The sequence below is a fragment of the Schistocerca cancellata genome, chromosome 2 (assembly GCF_023864275.1).
Source record: "Schistocerca cancellata isolate TAMUIC-IGC-003103 chromosome 2, iqSchCanc2.1, whole genome shotgun sequence".
In the NCBI taxonomy this organism is placed as follows: Eukaryota; Metazoa; Arthropoda; class Insecta; order Orthoptera; family Acrididae; genus Schistocerca; species Schistocerca cancellata.
In genome coordinates, this window is record NC_064627.1 from 1,140,080,034 (window position 1) to 1,140,099,723 (window position 19,690).

The following is a 19,690-nucleotide window of genomic DNA, read 5'->3' on the forward strand; positions in this document are numbered from 1 at the left end:
AAAACCCGAAGCGTAGACTTGCTTTCTTCTCGTTCAACAGCAAAGAAAGGCATGCATTTGATTTCTGACGTCTCTCTCCACTTTCTCCATCCGTCTCTTCATCTGTCTCATTTTTTTTTCACCTTGTTACGTCTTTCTCAGTAACTATTCCATTAAATTTCAATACTGTAATTCCTATAACCAATGACAAATTAAATCCTATTTTTGTGTTCTTCCTACCTCCGCCACGCCATTCAGTTAGTATATTGTATCGCGTATTGTACACTCCTGGAAATTGAAATAAGAACACCGTGAATTCATTGTCCCAGGAAGGGGATACTTTATTGACACATTCCTGGGGTCAGATACATCACATGATCACACTGACAGAACCACAGGCACATAGACACAGGCAACAGAGCATGCACAATGTCGGCACTAGTACAGTGTATATCCACCTTTCGCAGCAATGCAGGCTGCTATTCTCCCTTGGAGACGATCGTAGAGATGCTGGATGTAGTCCTGTGGAACGGCTTGCCATGCCATTTCCACCTGGCGCCTCAGTTGGACCAGCGTTCGTGCTGGACGTGCAGACCGCGTGAGACGACGCTTCATCCAGTCCCAAACATGCTCAATGGGGGACAGATCCGGAGATCTTGCTGGCCAGGCTAGTTGACTTACACCTTCTAGAGCACGTTGGGTGGCACGGGATACATGCGGACGTGCATTGTCTTGTTGGAACAGCAAGTTCCCTTGCCGATCTAGGAATGGTAGAACGATGGGTTCGATGACGGTTTGGATGTACCGTGCACTATTCAGTGTCCCCTCGACGATCACCAGTGGTGTACGGCCAGTGTAGGAGATCGCACCCCACACCATGATGCCGGGTGTTGGCCCTGTGTGCCTCGGTCGTATGCAGTCCTGATTGTGGCGCTCACCTGCACGGCGCCAAACACGCATACGACCATCATTGGCACCAAGGCAGAAGCGACTCTCATCGCTGAAGACGACACGTCTCCATTCGTCCCTCCATTCACGCCTGTCGCGACAGCACTGGAGGCGGGCTGCACGATGTTGGGGCGTGAGCGGAAGAAGGCCTAACGGTGTGCGGGACCGTAGCCGAGCTTCATGGAGACGGTTGCGAATGGTCCTCGCCGATACCCCAGGAGCAACAGTGTCCCTAATTTGCTGGGAAGTGCGGTGCGGTCCCCTACGGCACTGCGTAGGATCCTACGGTCTTGGCGTGCATCCGTGCGTCGCTGTGGTCCGGTCCCAGGTCGACGGGCACGTGCACCTTCCGCCGACCACTGGCGACAACATCGATGTACTGTGGAGACCTCACGCCCCACGTGTTGAGCAATTCGGCGGTACGTCGACCCGGCCTCCCGCATGCCCACTATACGCCCTCGCTCAAAGTCCGTCAACTGCACATACGGTTCACGTCCACGCTGTCGCGGCATGCTACCAGTGTTAAAGACTGCGATGGAGCTCCGTATGCCACGGCAAACTGGCTGACACTGACGGCGGCGGTGCACAAATGCTGCGCAGCTAGCGCCATTCGACGGCCAACACCGCGGTTCCTGGTGTGTCCGCTGTGCCGTGCGTGTGATCATTGCTTGTACAGCCCTCTCGCAGTGTCCGGAGCAAGTATGGTGGGTCTGACACACCGGTGTCAATGTGTTCTTTTTTCCATTTCCAGGAGTGTAGTTAAGACAACCGTTCTATTATGATAGACATGTCCATATCGCTAGTAATAAAACTGATATTATTATAGGAGTAGGCTGAAGTAGGCAGAAGATCAAGACACTAGTCAGGAAGAATCAGTGTACAAAGAAGTTGGATACGGAAGTACTAATAAATGAAGAGGTAAGGATCAAGTTCTCTGAGGCTATAGATACTGCGATAGTGAACAGATCAGTAGGCAGTTTAGTTGAAGAGGAGTGAACGATCCTATAATGACCATCGCAAAGGCTTGAAAAAAATACGTAGGTACAAAGAAGGTAACTGCGATAAAAATATGGGTAACAGAAGAGATACTTCAGTTGATCGGGGAGAGAAGAAAGTACAAAAATTATAAATAACTGACACTGTCGGCTGGAGAGAAATCAATTAATTCAATATAAAGAAGCCTCTTTTTATTGCCTTCATCACGTGTTTGTACAATGGATTACTACATTCGACAGAACTAAGCTGCTATCGCCAAATCCACATACTGGATTCTGAAATAATTTGGGTGAAGGTCACGGTTAAAGCAGGCCCAAACATGGTAACTGGATGTCTCTATAGGCCCCCTGGCTCTATAGGCTGTTGTGGCAGAGCACCTGAACGACAATTTGGAAAATATTTCGAGTAGATTTCCCGACCATGTTATAGTTTTTGGGGGAGATTTTAATTTACCAAACGTTTATAACGCGTGGCAGGGACAAAGAATCCGGTGAAATTTTTTTTAAGTGCGTTATCTGAAACAATCTTGAGCAGTTAAACAGGGAACCGACTCGTGATGATAACATATTCGACATTCTGGTGACAAACAGACCGGAACTATTTGAAACAGTTAACGCAGAACAGGGATTCAACAATCACAAAGCGGTTACTGCATCGATGATTTCAGCGGTAAATAGATATATTAAAAAAGGTAGTAAGAATTTTCTCTTTAGCAAAAGTGACAAAAATCAGATTTCAGAGTACTTGACGGCTCAACACAAACATTTATCTCAAATACAGATAGTGTTGACGATCAGTGGACAAAGTTCAGAACCATCGTACAATATGCTTTAGATGATCATGTGCCAAGCAAGATCGTAAGAAATGGAAAAGAGCCACTATGGTACAACAACCAAGTTAGAAAACTGCTACGGAAGCAAAGGGAACTTCACAGCAAACATAAACATAGCCAAAGCCTTGCAGACAAATAAAAATTACGCGAAGCGAAATGTAGTGTGAGGAGGGATATGCGAGAGGCATTCAATTAATTTGAAAGTAAAGTTCTATGTACTGACTTGGCAGAAAATCCTAAGAAATTTTGGTCTTATAGCAAAGCGGTAGGTGGATCAGAACAAAATGCCCAGACACTCTGTGACCAAAATGGTACTGAAACAGACGATGACAGACTAAAGGCTGAAATACTAAATGTCTTTTTCCCAAAGCTGTTTCACAGAGGAAGACTGCACTATAGTTCCTTCTCTAGATTGTCGCACAGATGAGTAAATGGTAGATATCGAAATAGACGACAGAGGGATAGAGAAACAATTAAAATCGCTCAAAAGATGAAAGGCCGCTGGACCTGATGGGATACCAGTTCGCTTTTACACAGAGTACGCGAAGGAACTTGCCTCCCTTCTTGCAGCGGTGTACCGTACGTTTCTGGAAGAGCATATCGTTCCAAAGGATTGGAATAGGGCACAGGTCATCCCCGTTTTCAAGAAGGGACGTCGAACCCAGGTGCGCAACTATAGACCTATATATCTCACGTCGATCAGTTGTAGAATTTTGGAACACGTATTATGTTCGAGTATAATGACTTTTCTGGAGACTAGAAATCTACTCTATAGGAATCAGCATGGGTTTCGAAAAAGACGATTGTGTGAAACCAAGCTCGCGCTATTCGTCCACGAGACTCAGAGGGCCATAGACACGGGTTCCCAGGTAGATGTCGTGTTTTTTGACTTCCGCAAGGCGTTCGATACAGTTCCCCACAGTAGTTTAATGAACAAAGTAAGAGCATATGAACTATCAGACCAATTGATTGATTGGATTGAAGAGTTCCTAGATGACAGAACGCAGCATGTCATTCTCAATGGAGAGACGTCTTCCGAAGTAAGAGTGATTCCAGGTGTAGGACCGTTGTTGTTCACAATATATAATAATGACCTTGTGGATGACATCGGAAGTTCACTGAGGCTTTTTGCGGGTGGTGCTGTAGTATATCGAGAGGTTGCAACAATGGAAAATTGCACTGAAATGCAAGAGGATCTCCAACGAATTAACGCATGGTGCAGGGGATGGCAACTGAATCTCAATGTAGACAAGTGTAATGTGCTGCGAATACACAGAAAGAAAGATCCTTTATTATTTAGCTACAATACAGCAGGTCGGCAACTGGAAGCAGTTAATTCCATAAATTATCTGGGAGTAGGCACTAGGAGTGATTTAAAATGGAATGAGCATATAAAGTTGATCGTCGGTAAAGCGGTTGCCAGACTGAGATTCATTGGAAGAATCCTAAGGAAATGCAATCCGAAAACAAAGGAACTAGGGCACAGTACGCTTGTTCGCCCACTGCTTGAATACTGCTCAGCAGTGTGGGATCCGTACCAGATAGGGTTGATAGAAGAGATAGAGAAGATCCAACGGAGAGCAGTGCGCTTCGTTACAGGATCATTTAGTAATCGCGAAAGCGTTACGGAGATGATAGATAAACTCCAGTGGAAGACTCTGCAGGAGAGACGCTCAGTAGATCGGTACGGGCTTTTGTTAAAGTTTCGAGAACATACCTTCACCGAGGAGTCAAGCAGTATATTGCTCCCTCTCGCGAAGAGACCATGAGGATAAAATCAGAGAGATTAGCGCCCACAGAGAGGCAAACCGACAGTCTTTCTATCCACGAGAGAGACTGGAATAGAAGGGAAAAGCGATAGAGGTACTCAAGGTAACCTCCGCCACACACCGTCAGGTGTGGCTTGCAGATTATGAATGGATATGTAGATGTATACGCTCCGTAGTATTTTCTGTCTCACACGTTGACGTTGGCCAGGCTGTAGCCGAAGAGTGTCAAAAGCAGCATAAATACGCTGCTCCATTGTCTCCACATCTGAAATGGGCTCTGCATACACGATAATTCTGAGGTGGTTCCATATACAGAAATCGCACAGGCTGAGATCCGGTGAACGAGCATGCAACTGGACGCCCTCGTCCTATCCATCTACCGCGGAAGACACGATCGAGATGCGTCCTGAAGTTAAGGCAAAGTGGGCTCGAGTGCCATCATGTAACAGCCACATAATCCTTCGAATCATCAATGACACTTCTTCCAGTGCGGGAGGCAAAGTCACGCGCAAGAAACGCTGATAGTTACGGCTTGTTAGGCTCTCGACGAAAGATCCGTACCCAAAGACTGGAAAGTTGCACAGGTCACACCAATATTCAAGAAAGGTAGTAGGACTAATCCACTAAATTACAGGCCCATATCGTTAACGTCGACATGCAGCAGGATTTTGAAACATATATTGTGTTCGAACGGAATGAATATCCTCTAAGAAAACGGTCGATTTACACACAGTCAACAGTGGTTAAGAAATCATCGTTCTTGTGAATCAGAATTAGCTCTTTATTCACATGAAGTGCTGAGTGCTATTGACAAGGGATTTCAGATCGATTCCGTATTCCTGGATTTCCGGAAGGCTTTTGACACTGTACCACACAAGTGGCTCGTAGTGAAAATGCGTGCTTATGGAATATCGTATCAATTATGTGACTGGACTTGTGATTGACTAACAGAGAGGTCACAGTTCGTAGTAATTGACGGAAAGTCATCGAGTAAAACAGAAGCGATTTCTGGCGTTCTCCAAGGTAGTGTTATAGGCCCTTTGCTTTTCCTTATCTATGTAAACGATTTGGGTGACAATCTGAGCAGACGTCTCCGGTTGTTTCCAGATGACGCTGTCGTTTATCGACTAATAAAGTCATCAAAGATAAAAAAAAACTGCAAAACGATTTAGAATAAATATCTGAATGGTGCGAAAAGTGGCAGTTGACCCTAAATAACGAAAAGTGTGAGGTCATCCACATCAGTGCCAAAAAGGAACTCGTTAAACTTCGGTTACACGATAAATCAGTCTAATCCAAAAGCCGTAAATTCAACTAAATACCTAGGTACTACACTCACGAATAACTTAAATTGGAAGGAACACATAGAAAATGTTGTGAGGAAGGCTAACCAAAGACTGCGTTTTATTGGCAGGACACTTAGAAAATGTAACAGACCTACTAACGAGACTGCCTACACTACGCTTGTCCGTTCTCTTTTAGAATACTGCTGCGCGGTGTGGGATCCTTACCAGGTAGGACTGACGGAATACATCGAAAAAGTTCAAAGAAAGGCAGCACGTTTTGTATTATCGCGAAATATGTGAGAGAGTGCCACAGATATGATACAGGATTTGGTATGGACATCATCGAAAGAAAGCCGTTTTTCGTTGCGACGGAATCTTCTTACGAAATTCCAATCACCAACATTCTCCTCCGAATGTGAAAACATTTTTTGACACCGACTTACATAGGGAGGAATGATCACCGAGACAAAATAAGTGAAATCAGAGCTCGTACGGAAAGATATAGGTGTTCATTCTTTCCGCGCGCTATACGAGATTGGGATAATAGAGAATTGTTAAGGTGTTCGATGAACGCTCTGCCAGGCACTTAAATGTGATTTGCAGAGTATCCACGGGGATGTAGATGTAGACGTAGAAGTAAGACTGGCCCCAAAATACGGTCACCAGTTATGCCGGCCCAAGCATTCCGGTTGCACCGACGCTGATGGTTCGGTGTCTCCATACCATGGGGGTTCTGCATACTATCCCACAAATCGCTGTTACGAAAGTATATGATACCACTCCGCGTAAAAGTGGCCACATCTGTGAGTAGGATGAAAGACACAAATCCTGGAATCGTGGTTGCCTGGTGAAGAAGCCCCCGAGAGAAAAGTGCTGCTGATGTAGGAAGTCTCTCTCGAGCAAGCCCTGCACACGCTTTAAGTGATAAAGGTAGTAACAATGTCATGCAGAATGTTAAACACGATCGTCTGGCGTACCCTGCACTGACGGGTCATTTGCCTGGTTCTGATGCGCCTGTCGCCTTCCACAGTGTAAATCACGTTTCCCTCCAAGCCCGGTGTCCGAACACTTCGGTACGTCCATGATGATTTCCCGCTTCCTGAAACGACCCTGTATCAGACAAATGACGGAACGCTGTGGCAAACATTGAATGCTGTGGTTGATGTGGTCGGGGACAGCTCTCATGATGCAGCCTTGCTGCGCGCTGCCCGCTGCCATTTTTCCTCTCTGTAAGTAAATACCACATCGCCAAGTTCTCGATTCGAATACGAAACCATTGTGTACAACGCTATATCACATCCACTACAAGGCGAGTCAGTGACAGAAGTACATCGGAAACAACATTACGAATTACTCTGGCAGGAGAGGGCGCTAAGGCATGACAAGTGAGCAACAATACCAACCTCTAGGAGGGAACCATGCATATTGTAACTGTGGCTGCATGGTATCGCGCATATCAGAGCGCACAGTGTGACTGAATAAATGGCCTCTAGCATGGAAACTATGCATTTCGGACATAAGTTAATTAGATCATTTCTGTTCCGTATCGCCTCATTGGTCAATGAGTTAGAGTTGAAACTTAATGGTAGATTGAAACTATGTGCGGGACCGAGACTCGAATTCGGGACCCTTGCCTCTCGCGGGCAAGTGCTCTACTAACTGAGCTACCCAAGCACGACTCGCGCCACGTCCTCACAGCTTTAAATCCGTCAGTACCTCGTCTCCTACCTTCCAAACTTCGCAGAAGCTCTCCTGCGAACCTTGCAGAACTAGCACTCCTGGAAGAAAGGATATTGCGGAGACATGGCTTAGCCACAGCCTGTGGGATGTTTCTAGAATGAAATTTTCACTCTACAGCGGAGTGTGCGTTGATATGAAACTTCCTGTGTGGCGGACCGAGACTCGAACTCGGGACCTTTGCATTTCGCTGGCAAGTGATCTACCAAATGAGCCATCCAAGCACGACACACGCCCTCTCCTCACAGCTTTAATTCCGACATTACCTCGTCTCCTACCTTCCAAACTTCACAGAAGCTCTCCTGCGAACATTGCAATGCCTGGAGTTGTTGCACGGTGGAAAAAATATATTTGCAGCTCTTGTTGTTTCACTTTTATCACACCCGATCAGTTTATAGCCTTACACTTCATACTAACTTCTCATCTACATTTGATAGGAAGGCATTTTATACAGGGTTGTTTTTTTCTTTTTTGTGTTTGCTTCGTTCCAGTAGTAAGACGCTTTCATGACAAAGTGCATTCTCATAAAGGCGTATATGGCTTCAGCAGCCAATATACAGGGTGACAATACCGAAGTTCGTTTCAGCTAGTAGTCTGAGGTGACAAAGGTCATGGAATGTCTCCTAATATCGAGTCTGACTTCCTTTTGGCCGTTGTAGTGCAGTAACTCGACGTGGAATGGACTCAAAAAGTCGCAGGAACTCCCCTGCAGAAATATTAAGCCATGCTGCTTCTATAGCCGTCCATAATTGCGAAAATGTTGCTGCTGCAGTATTTTCTGCACGAAATGACCTCCCTATTATGTCGATGGCATTCATGTCGAGCGATGTGGGTAGCCAAATGATTCGTTCAAACTGTCCAGAATAATCGTCAAACCAATTGAGAAACAATTGTGGTTCGGTGACACAGGACAGTGACATCCACAAAAATACTATCGTTGTTTGGGAACTGCAAATGTTCTCCGAGTAGCCGTACTCAACCATTTCCTGACAACGATCGGTACAGGTGGGCAAGGGGGGTCCAATCCATTCCAAGTGAAGCACAGCCCACACCTTTATGGAGACGCCATCAGCTTGCACAGGGCCTTGTTGACAACTTGCCTCCATGGTTCTGCGCTACACACAAAAGCTACCGTCACCTCTTCTCAACTTACATCGCTACGATTTTCCAGCTGTCTGGGATCCAACCGATATGGCTCCGAGCCCAGAGAGCCTATTCTGTATATTTCCGCCATTGTTCCGATCATTTCGGTACTCAAGAGCACCGAACGGTCTAGTACTCGAATTAGAGCGCTTGCATTAGTCAGTACGCATTTCGGTAGCGATACCGTTCGGGTCTGGAGAACCGAAGCTGTGTTGTCGGTTTGTGTCGCGCAAGCCAACGAAAAGCAAGTGGCCGCACATCCGCGCATGCGCACTGCAGCGCGCTTGCACAGCGCCACGAACACAAGGCGGCTAGCAGACGAGACAGGCGCGCTATTCTTCCAAGTACCGAAAATTGCGTTTACGTTGCCACAACGCATGACGCCTCATTCCATCGAGCTGACGTGCCCGCCATCATCGCCCTTGCCTCCTCCTTAACAGTATCAGGTGCAGTATATGCATTTCCATGATTCTCAGATGAAATGTGTTGTGGCGTAGCAAGAGCCACGCCACTCTGAGGTAGCCGAAAGGCACGCGATGTAATGCAGACGGGCGTGAATTCTGGAACAGGATAACTATTGAATGGTAGCAAGAAAAGTACGTAGTTGCTTTATACTTAACTTTTATTCTCTGATGAATACAGCGTTCTTCTTGAGACATTTATACTATAACTCTCAAAGTAGGTAAGGCTAATGGCGCCTTGCTAGGTCGTAGTCATGTGCTTAGCTGAAGGCTATTCTAACTGTCTCTCGGCAAATGAGAGGAAGGCCTCGTACGTCTAGTCGCTAGCAATGTCGTCCGTACAACTGGGGCGAGTGCTAGTCCGTCTTTCTAGACCTGCCATGAGGTGGCGCTAGGTCTGCAAGTACTGATGGCGGCGACACGCGGGTCCGACATGTACTAATGGACCGCGGCCGATTTAAGCTACCACCTAGCAAGTGTGGTGTCTGGCGGTGACACCACAAAATGCATAAAAATTTTTACAGGTACTCTGACCGCATGTTGAAAGGTGGCTACACTGAGCCACAGCGCCAGAGATTGCGCCAAAGAGTATTATTCAGTCTCCTCCACTGGCAGTTCTTGTCGGGAAGCGGTGGTAGGCGGTTCTTGTGGAGATGTAGTGGAGAGTGCTTGTTGTGAAGTCGGAGTGGAGAGTTGTTGAGATGTCGTAGTGGAGAGTGCTTGTTCCATGTTTTATGCAGTTTTGATGGGCTAGACAGCAGATGTTGTTCGAGAGGAGACATTGTATCGATCAGAGTTCTTTTCGTCAATATATATGAGGTAAAAGAAAATATTCCCTTTTCTTTTATTATTTCAATGTCTTAAATAATGCGTCATTACAGGTTCAGCCAACAAAGCATCTGGCTTGTGTTCTTGTATTAGAGTGTAATTCTGGTTTTCTTGCGTAATTATAGTATTTCTATTTTTTTAATTACTTCAATATAAATTGTACTTAAAATTTCTTATCTTATTGAAGAAGAACCGTGCCAGATGTGTTCGTTGAGTCACACTTCACACACAGAACAGCTACACTTGTGTTTGTTGTTTCGTAGGTTTTATAGTTGCTGGGGACTTAATTAATTAATTGTGTTAACAGAAATTTTCTTTCATTCTTTGCTGTTATTCCATGCAGTCAGATTGCGTACAAATACTAGTCAGGGCCAACCGTTTACGAGACAGCGTAACCGGACAGACAGAAAAAATTATTAGCATTTTTATTTAATTAAGCCCCCATGCAATGTTTCCATGCAAGCATAATAACGATAGCGTATTTGACTGTATTCTGCAGATTGTCGTAAAAGCCACATTATGTCATCTTAATCTCATTCACAATGACATTGTCTTTTGGATTTTACGTCTCTGAAAAGGAGTTGGGAGTAGTGTTTAGTACCACATTGTACTGATACATCTATAAAAACAACCGAAAAATTGATTCTGAGAGTTTCAAAGAATAATAAGATAAACAGAATGTGGTTATAACTCACTCCTAGAGATCCTAATGATTAAGTATCTCACTTCCCTATATGATATGTCAACGATTTGGGTCTTAAAAACAAAACTGAAAAAAAAACGCATTTTCGAGAGCTCCTGCAGTTCGTCGAAGTTTACAACATGCATCTCATGAATGAAAATGTTTCGTATATGGTGCTACAGTCTAAAAACATTACAGTAGAGATCTTTCATCTCTGTCTACTGTGGTTAAGGGTTCGATCGCAGATAACTACTTGTAGCAAGTAAGATTATGAAGATGACTGCTGCTAGTTACATTCCCAGTAATTTAAGTTGTGCTCTTAGATTTCCTGTCTAACCCCAAAGTCGAAAATCGCTACATAATCAGAAAAAAATGGTGGATTATTTCTGACAAGAAAAAAATATAAATGTCACTGTCGGTTGTTTCACTCACAGCAATTTCATGTCCAACAATTTGATATTTCGTATTTTAAACACACATAAATGACGAAATCATTACTGAGGAAGTGTGCTCTTACATGTAGGTAAAAACTAATATTGCACAAAAATCTTAACTTACACAAATAACAATGTTGCATATATGAAGAGGGAAAAAAACTATATCCACCCAAACGCGAACCAAAACCCTTTCGTACCGCATTCCTGCGCGCTAACAACTTGGCCACGCCAAACAACGATGACGTAGGGCTCAGTTATTGTATTATTACGTATAGGAACGTAGTCTGAGTTCGTTGCCAAACTGTGCTGCGTAAGTCATAAATGCGTGATAGTTTGGAAGGTTTCCAATACCAGGCTTCACATAATTGCTTTCCATTGTTACTTGAAAGTTGTAAACACGTTTCGATAATTAATAACTAAACCATTAGTGGGAAAACATACACAAAATCATTAGTAACATCAGTTCACACTCATGTAATGTATGTAAGCAGAGCCGATGTCTTGATATTTAATGATTTTTGCATAAAAATAATACGTATTTTGAGAGAATATTGACCTAAAACGTTTTTTTAATGTAATCATTCACAGTAACAACCAAACCAAACCATATTTGTAACAAAGGAAAATAATCTATTATGAACTCACTTTCCAACTCGATGCGTCCTCTGGTGATTCTTTAGTAACACAATCACTAAATCCAAAGCTAAAACCGCTACATATGTTTAAAATAACAAATTATTGGTGTACAAAATCCACAGCTCACCGATCCACAGGGCCAGAACGAAATCCAAAACCTCTCGGTACAATAGTCGTAAAATCGGTGGGAGGACTGTTCGGTATCAGGTCTCAGAAGCTTACTGAATAGGATATTTCGATAAAGAACCGAAAATGACGTCACTACTGAGACTAACCTACTACACCGATCGGTATGAACGATACAGAATAGGGCCGCAGGAGAGTGTAACCTCCCCCTCACTTATCGACCTTAATGACAAGAGGGAGCCTGCAGGCTATGTCGTGTCGTTAGCAATGGAACTCGGGTCGGTCGTCTACCGCCATAGCGCATTAACGCCAAATTTCTCTGCACTGTCCTAACAGATACGTCCTTCGTTCGTCCCACACTGATTTCTGTGGTTATTTCACTAATTTCACTCCATTTCGGAAATGGAATATCCCATGGGTCTAGCTCCAAGTACCATTTTGCGTCCAGAGTCTGATAATTCCCATAACTTCTGTCACCTCAAAATACACTTTTTTTTTTGTCATCAGTCTACTGACTGGTTTGATGCGGCCCGCCAAAAATTCCTTTCCTGTGCTAACCTCTTCATCTCAGAGTAGCACTTGCAACCTACGTCCTCAATTATTTGCTTGACGCATTCCAATCTCTGTCTTCCTCTACAGTTTTTGCCCTCTACAGCTCCCTCTAGTACCATGGAAGTCATTCCCTCATGTCTTAGCAGATGTCCTATCATCCTGTCCCTTCTCCTTATCAGTGTTTTCCACATATTCCTTTCCTCTCCGATTCTGCGTAGAACCTCCTCATTCCTTACCTTATCAGTCCACCTAATTTTCAACATTCGTCTATAGCACCACATCTCAAATGCTTCGATTCTCTCCTGTTCCGATTTTCCCACAGTCCATGTTTCACTACCATACAATGCTGTACTCCAGACGTACATCCTCAGAAATTTCTTCCTCAAATTAAGGCCGATATTTGATATTAGTAGACTTCTCTTGGCCAGAAATGCCTTTTTTGCCATAGCGAGTCTGCTTTTGATGTCCTCCTTGCTCCGTCCGTCATTGGTTATTTTACTGCCCAGGTAGCAGAATTCCTTAACTTTATTGACTTCGTGACCATCAATCTTGATGTTAACTTTCTCGCTGTTCTCATTTCTACTACTTCTCATTACCTTCGTCTTTCTCCGATTTACTCTCAAACCATACTGTGTACTCATAAGACTCTTCATTCCGTTCAGCAAATCATTTAATTCTTCTTCACTTTCACTCAAGATAGCAATGTCATCAGCGAATCGTATCATTGATATCCTTTCACCTTGTATTTTAATTTCACTCCTGAAACTTTCTTTTATTTCCATCATTTCTTCCTCGATGTACAGATTGAAGAGTAGGGGCGAAAGGCTACAGCCTTGTCTTACACCCTTCTTAATACGAGCACTTCGTTCTTGATCGTCCACTCTTATTATTCCCTCTTGGTTGTTGTACATATTGTATATGACCCGTCTCTCCCTATAGCTTACCCCTACTTTTTTCAGAATCTTGAACAGCTTGCACCATTTTATATTGTCGAACGCTTTTTCCAGGTCGACAAATCCTATGAAAGTGTCTCGATTTTTCTTTAGCCTTGCTTCCATTATTAGCCGTAACGTCAGAATTGCCTCTCTCGTCCCTTTACTTTTCCTAAAGCCAAACTGATCGTCACCTAGCGCATTCTCAATTTTCTTTTCCATTCTTCTGTATATTATTCTTGTAAGTAGCTTCGATGCATGAGCTGTTAAGCTGATTGTGCGATAATTCTCGCACTTGTCAGCTCTTGCCGTCTTCGGAATTGTGTGGATGATGCTTTTCCGAAAGTCAGATGGTATATCGCCAGACTCATATATTCTACACACCAACGTGTATAGTCGTTTTGTTGCCACTTCCCCCATTGATTTTAGAAATTCTGATGGAATGTTATCTATCCCTTCTGCCGTATTTGACCGTAAGTCCTCCAAAGCTCTTTTAAATTCCGATTCTAATACTGGATCCCCTACCTCTTCTAAATCGACTCCTGTTTCTTATTCTATCGCATCAGATAAATCTTCACCCTCATAGAGGCTTTCAATGTATTCTTTCCACCGATCTGCTCTCTCCTCTGCATTTAACAGTGGAATTCCCGTTGCAGTCTTAATGTTACCACCGTTGCTTTTAATGTCACCAAAGGTTCTTTTGACTTTCCTGTATGCTGAGTCTCTCCTTCCGAAAATCATATCTTTTTCGATGTCTCCACATTTTTCCTGCAGCCATTTCGTCTTAGCTTCCCTGCACTTCCTATTTATTTCATTCCTCAGCGACTTGTATTTCTGTATTCCTGATTTTCCCGGAACATGTTTGTACTTCGTCCTTTGATAAATCAACTGAAATACACTCCTGGAAATTGAAATAAGAACGCCGTGAATTCATTGTCCCAGGAAGGGGAAACTTTATTGACACATTCCTGGGGTCAGATACATCACATGATCACACTGACAGAACCACAGGCACATAGACACAGGCAACAGAGCATGCACAATGTCGGCACTAGTACAGTGTATATCCACCTTTCGCAGCAATGCAGGCTGCTATTCTCCCATGGAGACGATCGTAGAGATGCTGGATGTAGTCCTGTGGAACGGCTTGCCATGCCATTTCCACCTGGCGCCTCAGTTGGACCAGCGTTCGTGCTGGACGTGCAGACCGCGTGAGACGACGCTTCATCCAGTCCCAAACATGCTCAATGGGGGACAGATCCGGAGATCTTGCTGGCCAGGCTAGTTGACTTACACCTTCTAGAGCACGTTGGGTAGCACGGGAAACATGCGGACGTGCATTGTCCTGTTGGAACAGCAAGTTCCCTTGCCGGTCTAGGAATGATAGAATGATGGGTTCGATGACGGTTTGGATGTACCGTGCACTATTCAGTGTCCCCTCGACGATCACCAGTGGTGTACGGCCAGTGTAGGAGATCGGTCCCCACACCATGATGCCGGGTGTTGGCCCTGTGTGCCTCGGTCGTATGCAGTCCTGATTGTGGCGCTCACCTGCACGGCGCCAAACACGCATACGACCATCATTGGCACCAAGGCAGAAGCGACTCTCATCGCTGAAGACGACACGTCTCCATTCGTCCCTCCATTCACACCTGTCGCGACACCACTGCAGGCGGGCTGCACGATGTTGGGGCGTGAGCGGAAGACGGCCTAACGGTGTGCGGGACCGTAGCCCAGCTTCATGGAGACGGTTGCGAATGGTCCTCGCCGATACCCCAGGAGCAACAGTGTCCCTAATTTGCTGGGAAGTGCGGTGCGGTCCCCTACGGCACTGCGTAGGATCCTACGGTCTTGGCGTGCATCCGTGCGTCGCTGCGGTCCGGTCCCAGGTCGACGGGCACGTGCACCTTCCGCCGACCACTGGCGACAACATCGATGTACTGTGGAGACCTCACGCCCCACGTGTTGAGCAATTCGGCGGTACGTCCACCCGGCCTCCCGCATGCCCACTATACGCCCTCGCTCAAAGTCCGTCAACTGCACATACGGTTCACGTCCACGCTGTCGCGGCATGCTACCAGTGTTAAAGACTGCGATGGAGCTCCGTATGCCACGGCAAACTGGCTGACACTGACGGCGGCGGTGCACAAATGCTGCGCAGCTAGCGCCATTCGACGGCCAACACCGCGGTTCCTGGTGTGTCCGCTGTGCCGTGCGTGTGATCATTGCTTGTACAGCCCTCTCGCAGTGTCCGGAGCAAGTATGGTGGGTCTGACACACCGGTGTCAATGTCTTCTTTTTTCCATTTCCAGGAGTGTATTTCTTCTGTTACCCATGGTTTCTTCGCAGCTACCTTCTTTGTACCTATGTTTTTCTTCTCAACTTCTGTGATGGCCCTTTTTAGAGATGTCCATTCCTCTTCATCTGTACTGCCTACTGCGCTATTCCTTATTGCTGTATCCATAGCGTTAGAGAACTTCAAACGTATCTCGTCATTCCTTAGTACTTCCGTATCCCACTTCTTTGCGTATTGATTCTTCCTGACTAATGTCTTGAACTTCAGCCTACTCTTCATCACTACTATATTGTGATCTGAGTCTATATCTGTTCCTGGGTACGCCTTACAGTCCAGTATCTGATTTCGGAATCTCTGTCTGACCATGATGTAATCTAATTGAAATCTTCCCGTATCTCCCGGCCTTTTCCAAGTATACCTCCTCCTCTTGTGATTCTTGAACAGGGTATTCGCTATTACTAGCTGAAACTTGTTACAGAACTCAATTAGTCTTTCTCCTCTTTCATTCCTTGTCCCAAGCCCATATTCTCCTGTAACCTTTTCTTCTACTCCTTCCCCTACAACTGCATTCCAGTCGCCCATGACAATTAGATTTTCGTCCCCCTTTACATACTGCATTACCCTTTCAGTATCCTCATACACTTTCTCTATCTGTTCATCTTCAGCTTGCGACGTCGGCATGTATACCTAAACTATCGTTGTCGGTGTTGGTCTGCTGTCGATTCTGATTAGAACAACCCGGTCACTGAACTGTTTACAGTAACACACTCTCTGCCCTACCTTCCTGTTCATAACGAGTCCTACACCTGTTATACCACTTTCTGCTGCTGTTGATATTACCCGATACTCATCTGACCAGAAATCCTTGTCTTCCTTCCACTTCACTTCACTGACCCCTACTATATCTAGATTGAGCCTTTGCATTTCCCTTTTCAGATTTTCTGGTTTCCCTACCACGTTCAAGCTTCTGACATTCCACGCACCGACTCGTAGAACGTCATCCTTTCGTAGATTATTCAATCTTTTTCTCATGGTAACCTCCCCCTTGGCAGTCCCCTCCCGGAGATCCGAATGGTGGAGTATTCCGGAATCTTTTGCTAATGGAGAGATCATCATGACACTTCTTCAAATACAGGCCACATGTCCTGTGGATACACGTTACGTGTCTTTAATGCAGTGGTTTCCATTGCCTTCTGCATCCTCATGTCGTTGATCATTGCCGATTCTTCCGCCCTTAGGGGCAATTTCCCACTCCTAGGACAAGAGAGTGCCCTGAACCTCTATCCGCTCCTCCGCCCTCTTTGACAAGGCCGTTGGCAGAATGAGGCTGACTTCTTATGCCGGAACTCTTCTGCCGCCAATGCTGATTATTTATCAAAATTTAGGCAGTGGCGTGGATCGAACCCGGGACCGATGACGTTTTGATTATGAATCAAAGACGCTAACCCTAGAGCACGGGCCTGTAGTCCAAAATACACTACTGGCCATTAAAATTTGCTACACCAAGAATAAATGCAGATGATAAACGGGTATTCATTGAACAAATATATTATACTAGAACTGATATGTGATTACATTTTCACGCAATTTGGGTGCACAGATCTTGAGAAATGAGTAGCCAGAACAACCACCTCTCTCCGTAATAACAGCCTTGATACGCCTGGGCATTGAGTCAAACAGAGCTTGGATAGCGTGTACATGTACAGCTGCCCATGCAGCTTCAACACGATACCACAGTTCATAACGAGTAGTGACTGGCGTATTGTGACGAGCCACTTGCACTGCCACCATTGACCAGACGTTTTCAGTAGGTGAGAGATCTCGAGAATGTGCTGGCCAAGGCTGCAGTCGAACATTTTCTATATCCAGAAAGGCCCGTACAGGACCTGCAACATACGGTCGTGCATTATCCTGCTGAAATGTAGACTTTCGCAGGGATCGAATAAATGGTACAGCCACGGGTCGTAACACATCTGACATATAACGTCCACTATTCAAAGTGCCGTCAATGTGAAGAAGAGGTGACCGAGACGTGTAACCAATGGCACCCCATACAATCACGCTGGATGATACGCCAGTATGGTGATGACGAATACACGCTTCTAATGTGCGTTCACCGCGATTTCGCCAAACACGGATGCGAACATCATGATACTGTAAACAGAACCTGGATTCATTCGAAAAAATGACGTTTTCCCATTTGTGCACCCAGGTTCGTCGTTGAGTGCTCCATCGCAGGCGCTCCTGTCGGTGATGCAGTGTCAAGGGTAACCGCAGCCGTGGCCTCCGAGCTGATAGTCCATGCTGCTGCAAACGTCGTCGAACTGTTCGTGCAGATGGTTGTTGTCTTGCAAACGTCCCCATCTGTTGACTCAGGGATCGAGACGTGGCTGCACGATCCGTTACAGCCAGGCGGATAAGATGCCTGTCGTCTCGACTGCTAGTGATGCGAGGCCATTGGGATCCAGCACGGCGTTCCGTATTACCCTCATGAACCCACCGATTCCATAGTCTGCTAACGGTCATTGTATCCTGACCAACGCGAACAGCAATGTCGCGATACGATAAACCGCAATCGAGATAATCTACAATCCGATCATCATCAAAGTCGGAAACGTGATGGTACGCATTTCTCCTCCTTACACGAGGCATCACAACGACGTTTCACCAAACAACGCTGGGCAACTGCTGTTTGTGTATGAGAAATCGGTTGGAAACTTTACTCATGTCAGCACGATGTAGGTTTCGCCACCGGCGCCAACCTTGTGTGAATGCTCTGGAAAGCTAATCACTTGCAAATCACAGCATCTTCTTCTTGTTGGTTAAATTTCGCGTCTGTAGCACGTCATCGTCGTGGTGTAGCAATTTTAAAGGCTAGTAGTGTACGTTCACAGCCTGATAATTCCCTTGACGCTTGGCATCTCAACATATGTGCATTTGTTAAAATTACAGTGATCTTATCTATCTGCAGATACGCAGACAACATGAAGAGACTGTCGACCGTGTTCCGCGAGCACAGGGCGGACTCGCTGGAGCGCGCCGTGTGGTGGGTGGAGTACGTGATCCGCCACAGGGGGGCCCCACACCTGCGCAGCGCCGCCCTCCACCTGCACTGGTGGCAGCTGCTGCTGCTCGACGTGGTCGCTTTCGTTGTGGCGGCCTCCGCTCTCACACTCTGCGCCGTCTACTTCGTCACGCGGCGGGCAGTCTCCTTCTTCAAAGGCAGCAGACAGAAACGGAAGCAGAAGAAACAGTGATGCACTGAAAATGCATTGCAGACAGTTCTAATTATCTGAACCTGAGCCTCGGACATTTAGCCCCATGTCCTCACAGATACGTCGTAACGTCAGATGGCTTCGAATGCATCCACTGCTGACTAATAACGCTGTGAACACGGCGAAACGCCATGGCGGCCCTTCAGTGTAGCGTGGTTGACCTGGCAGCCGGCACTGGCTCTCGTGTGACAAAGCCCTGTAGTGCTGTGGATCTCTTCCCCTGACATGGGCTTCTGATCCTCAGTTTGTTCATTAAGGAATTCTGCACAATCTTTCAATGTTCGTCAATATCCTTTTTTATACCCTTTATATAGAAGTGGATTGTATTGGATAAACGAATTTATAATTTAGGTATTGAAAGTTTCGAATGCAAAATAAACTGCAAACAAACAAAAATTATACCTGCAAAATAAAAAGGTACATATAGAACCATTTTAAAAGATATTACTGTACTTAGGAATCTATGTATCAGTACCATTGCAACATTCACTCATTTTTGTAAGCTACAGTATTTTGTATGATTATCTGATTATTTTGAATTGGTACTTCCGAAATCAAATACAAAAGTCTTGTTGTAACTCTCTCTCTTTCCATATGAACACATCTGATTTCAGTGAATATTAAACTAACTACAATAAGAAGAGGTCAAGTTGATATTAGAATATTTTAAAGATTAATTACAGTTATCTGCCTGTAATTACCTTGCTTTGGTAGCTCTTTGTTTGGAAGAGAAAGAAGAAACAGTAATTAATTCTTCCGCATTATTACCAGGTAA

General features: G+C 45.2%; 1 protein-coding gene across 1 annotated transcript in view; it reads left to right on the plus strand.

Annotated features, from left to right (window-relative positions):
* LOC126161275 (UDP-glucosyltransferase 2-like) overlaps positions 1-18,897 on the plus strand; it is a 90,058-nt gene extending 71,161 nt beyond the window's left edge. Inside the window, exon 7 of the mRNA XM_049917015.1 lies at positions 18,612-18,897. Within this exon, the coding sequence (XP_049772972.1) occupies positions 18,612-18,897 (286 nt within the window). The remainder of the gene's footprint in view (positions 1-18,611) is intronic.
* The last annotated feature ends 793 nt before the right edge of the window (positions 18,898-19,690 follow it).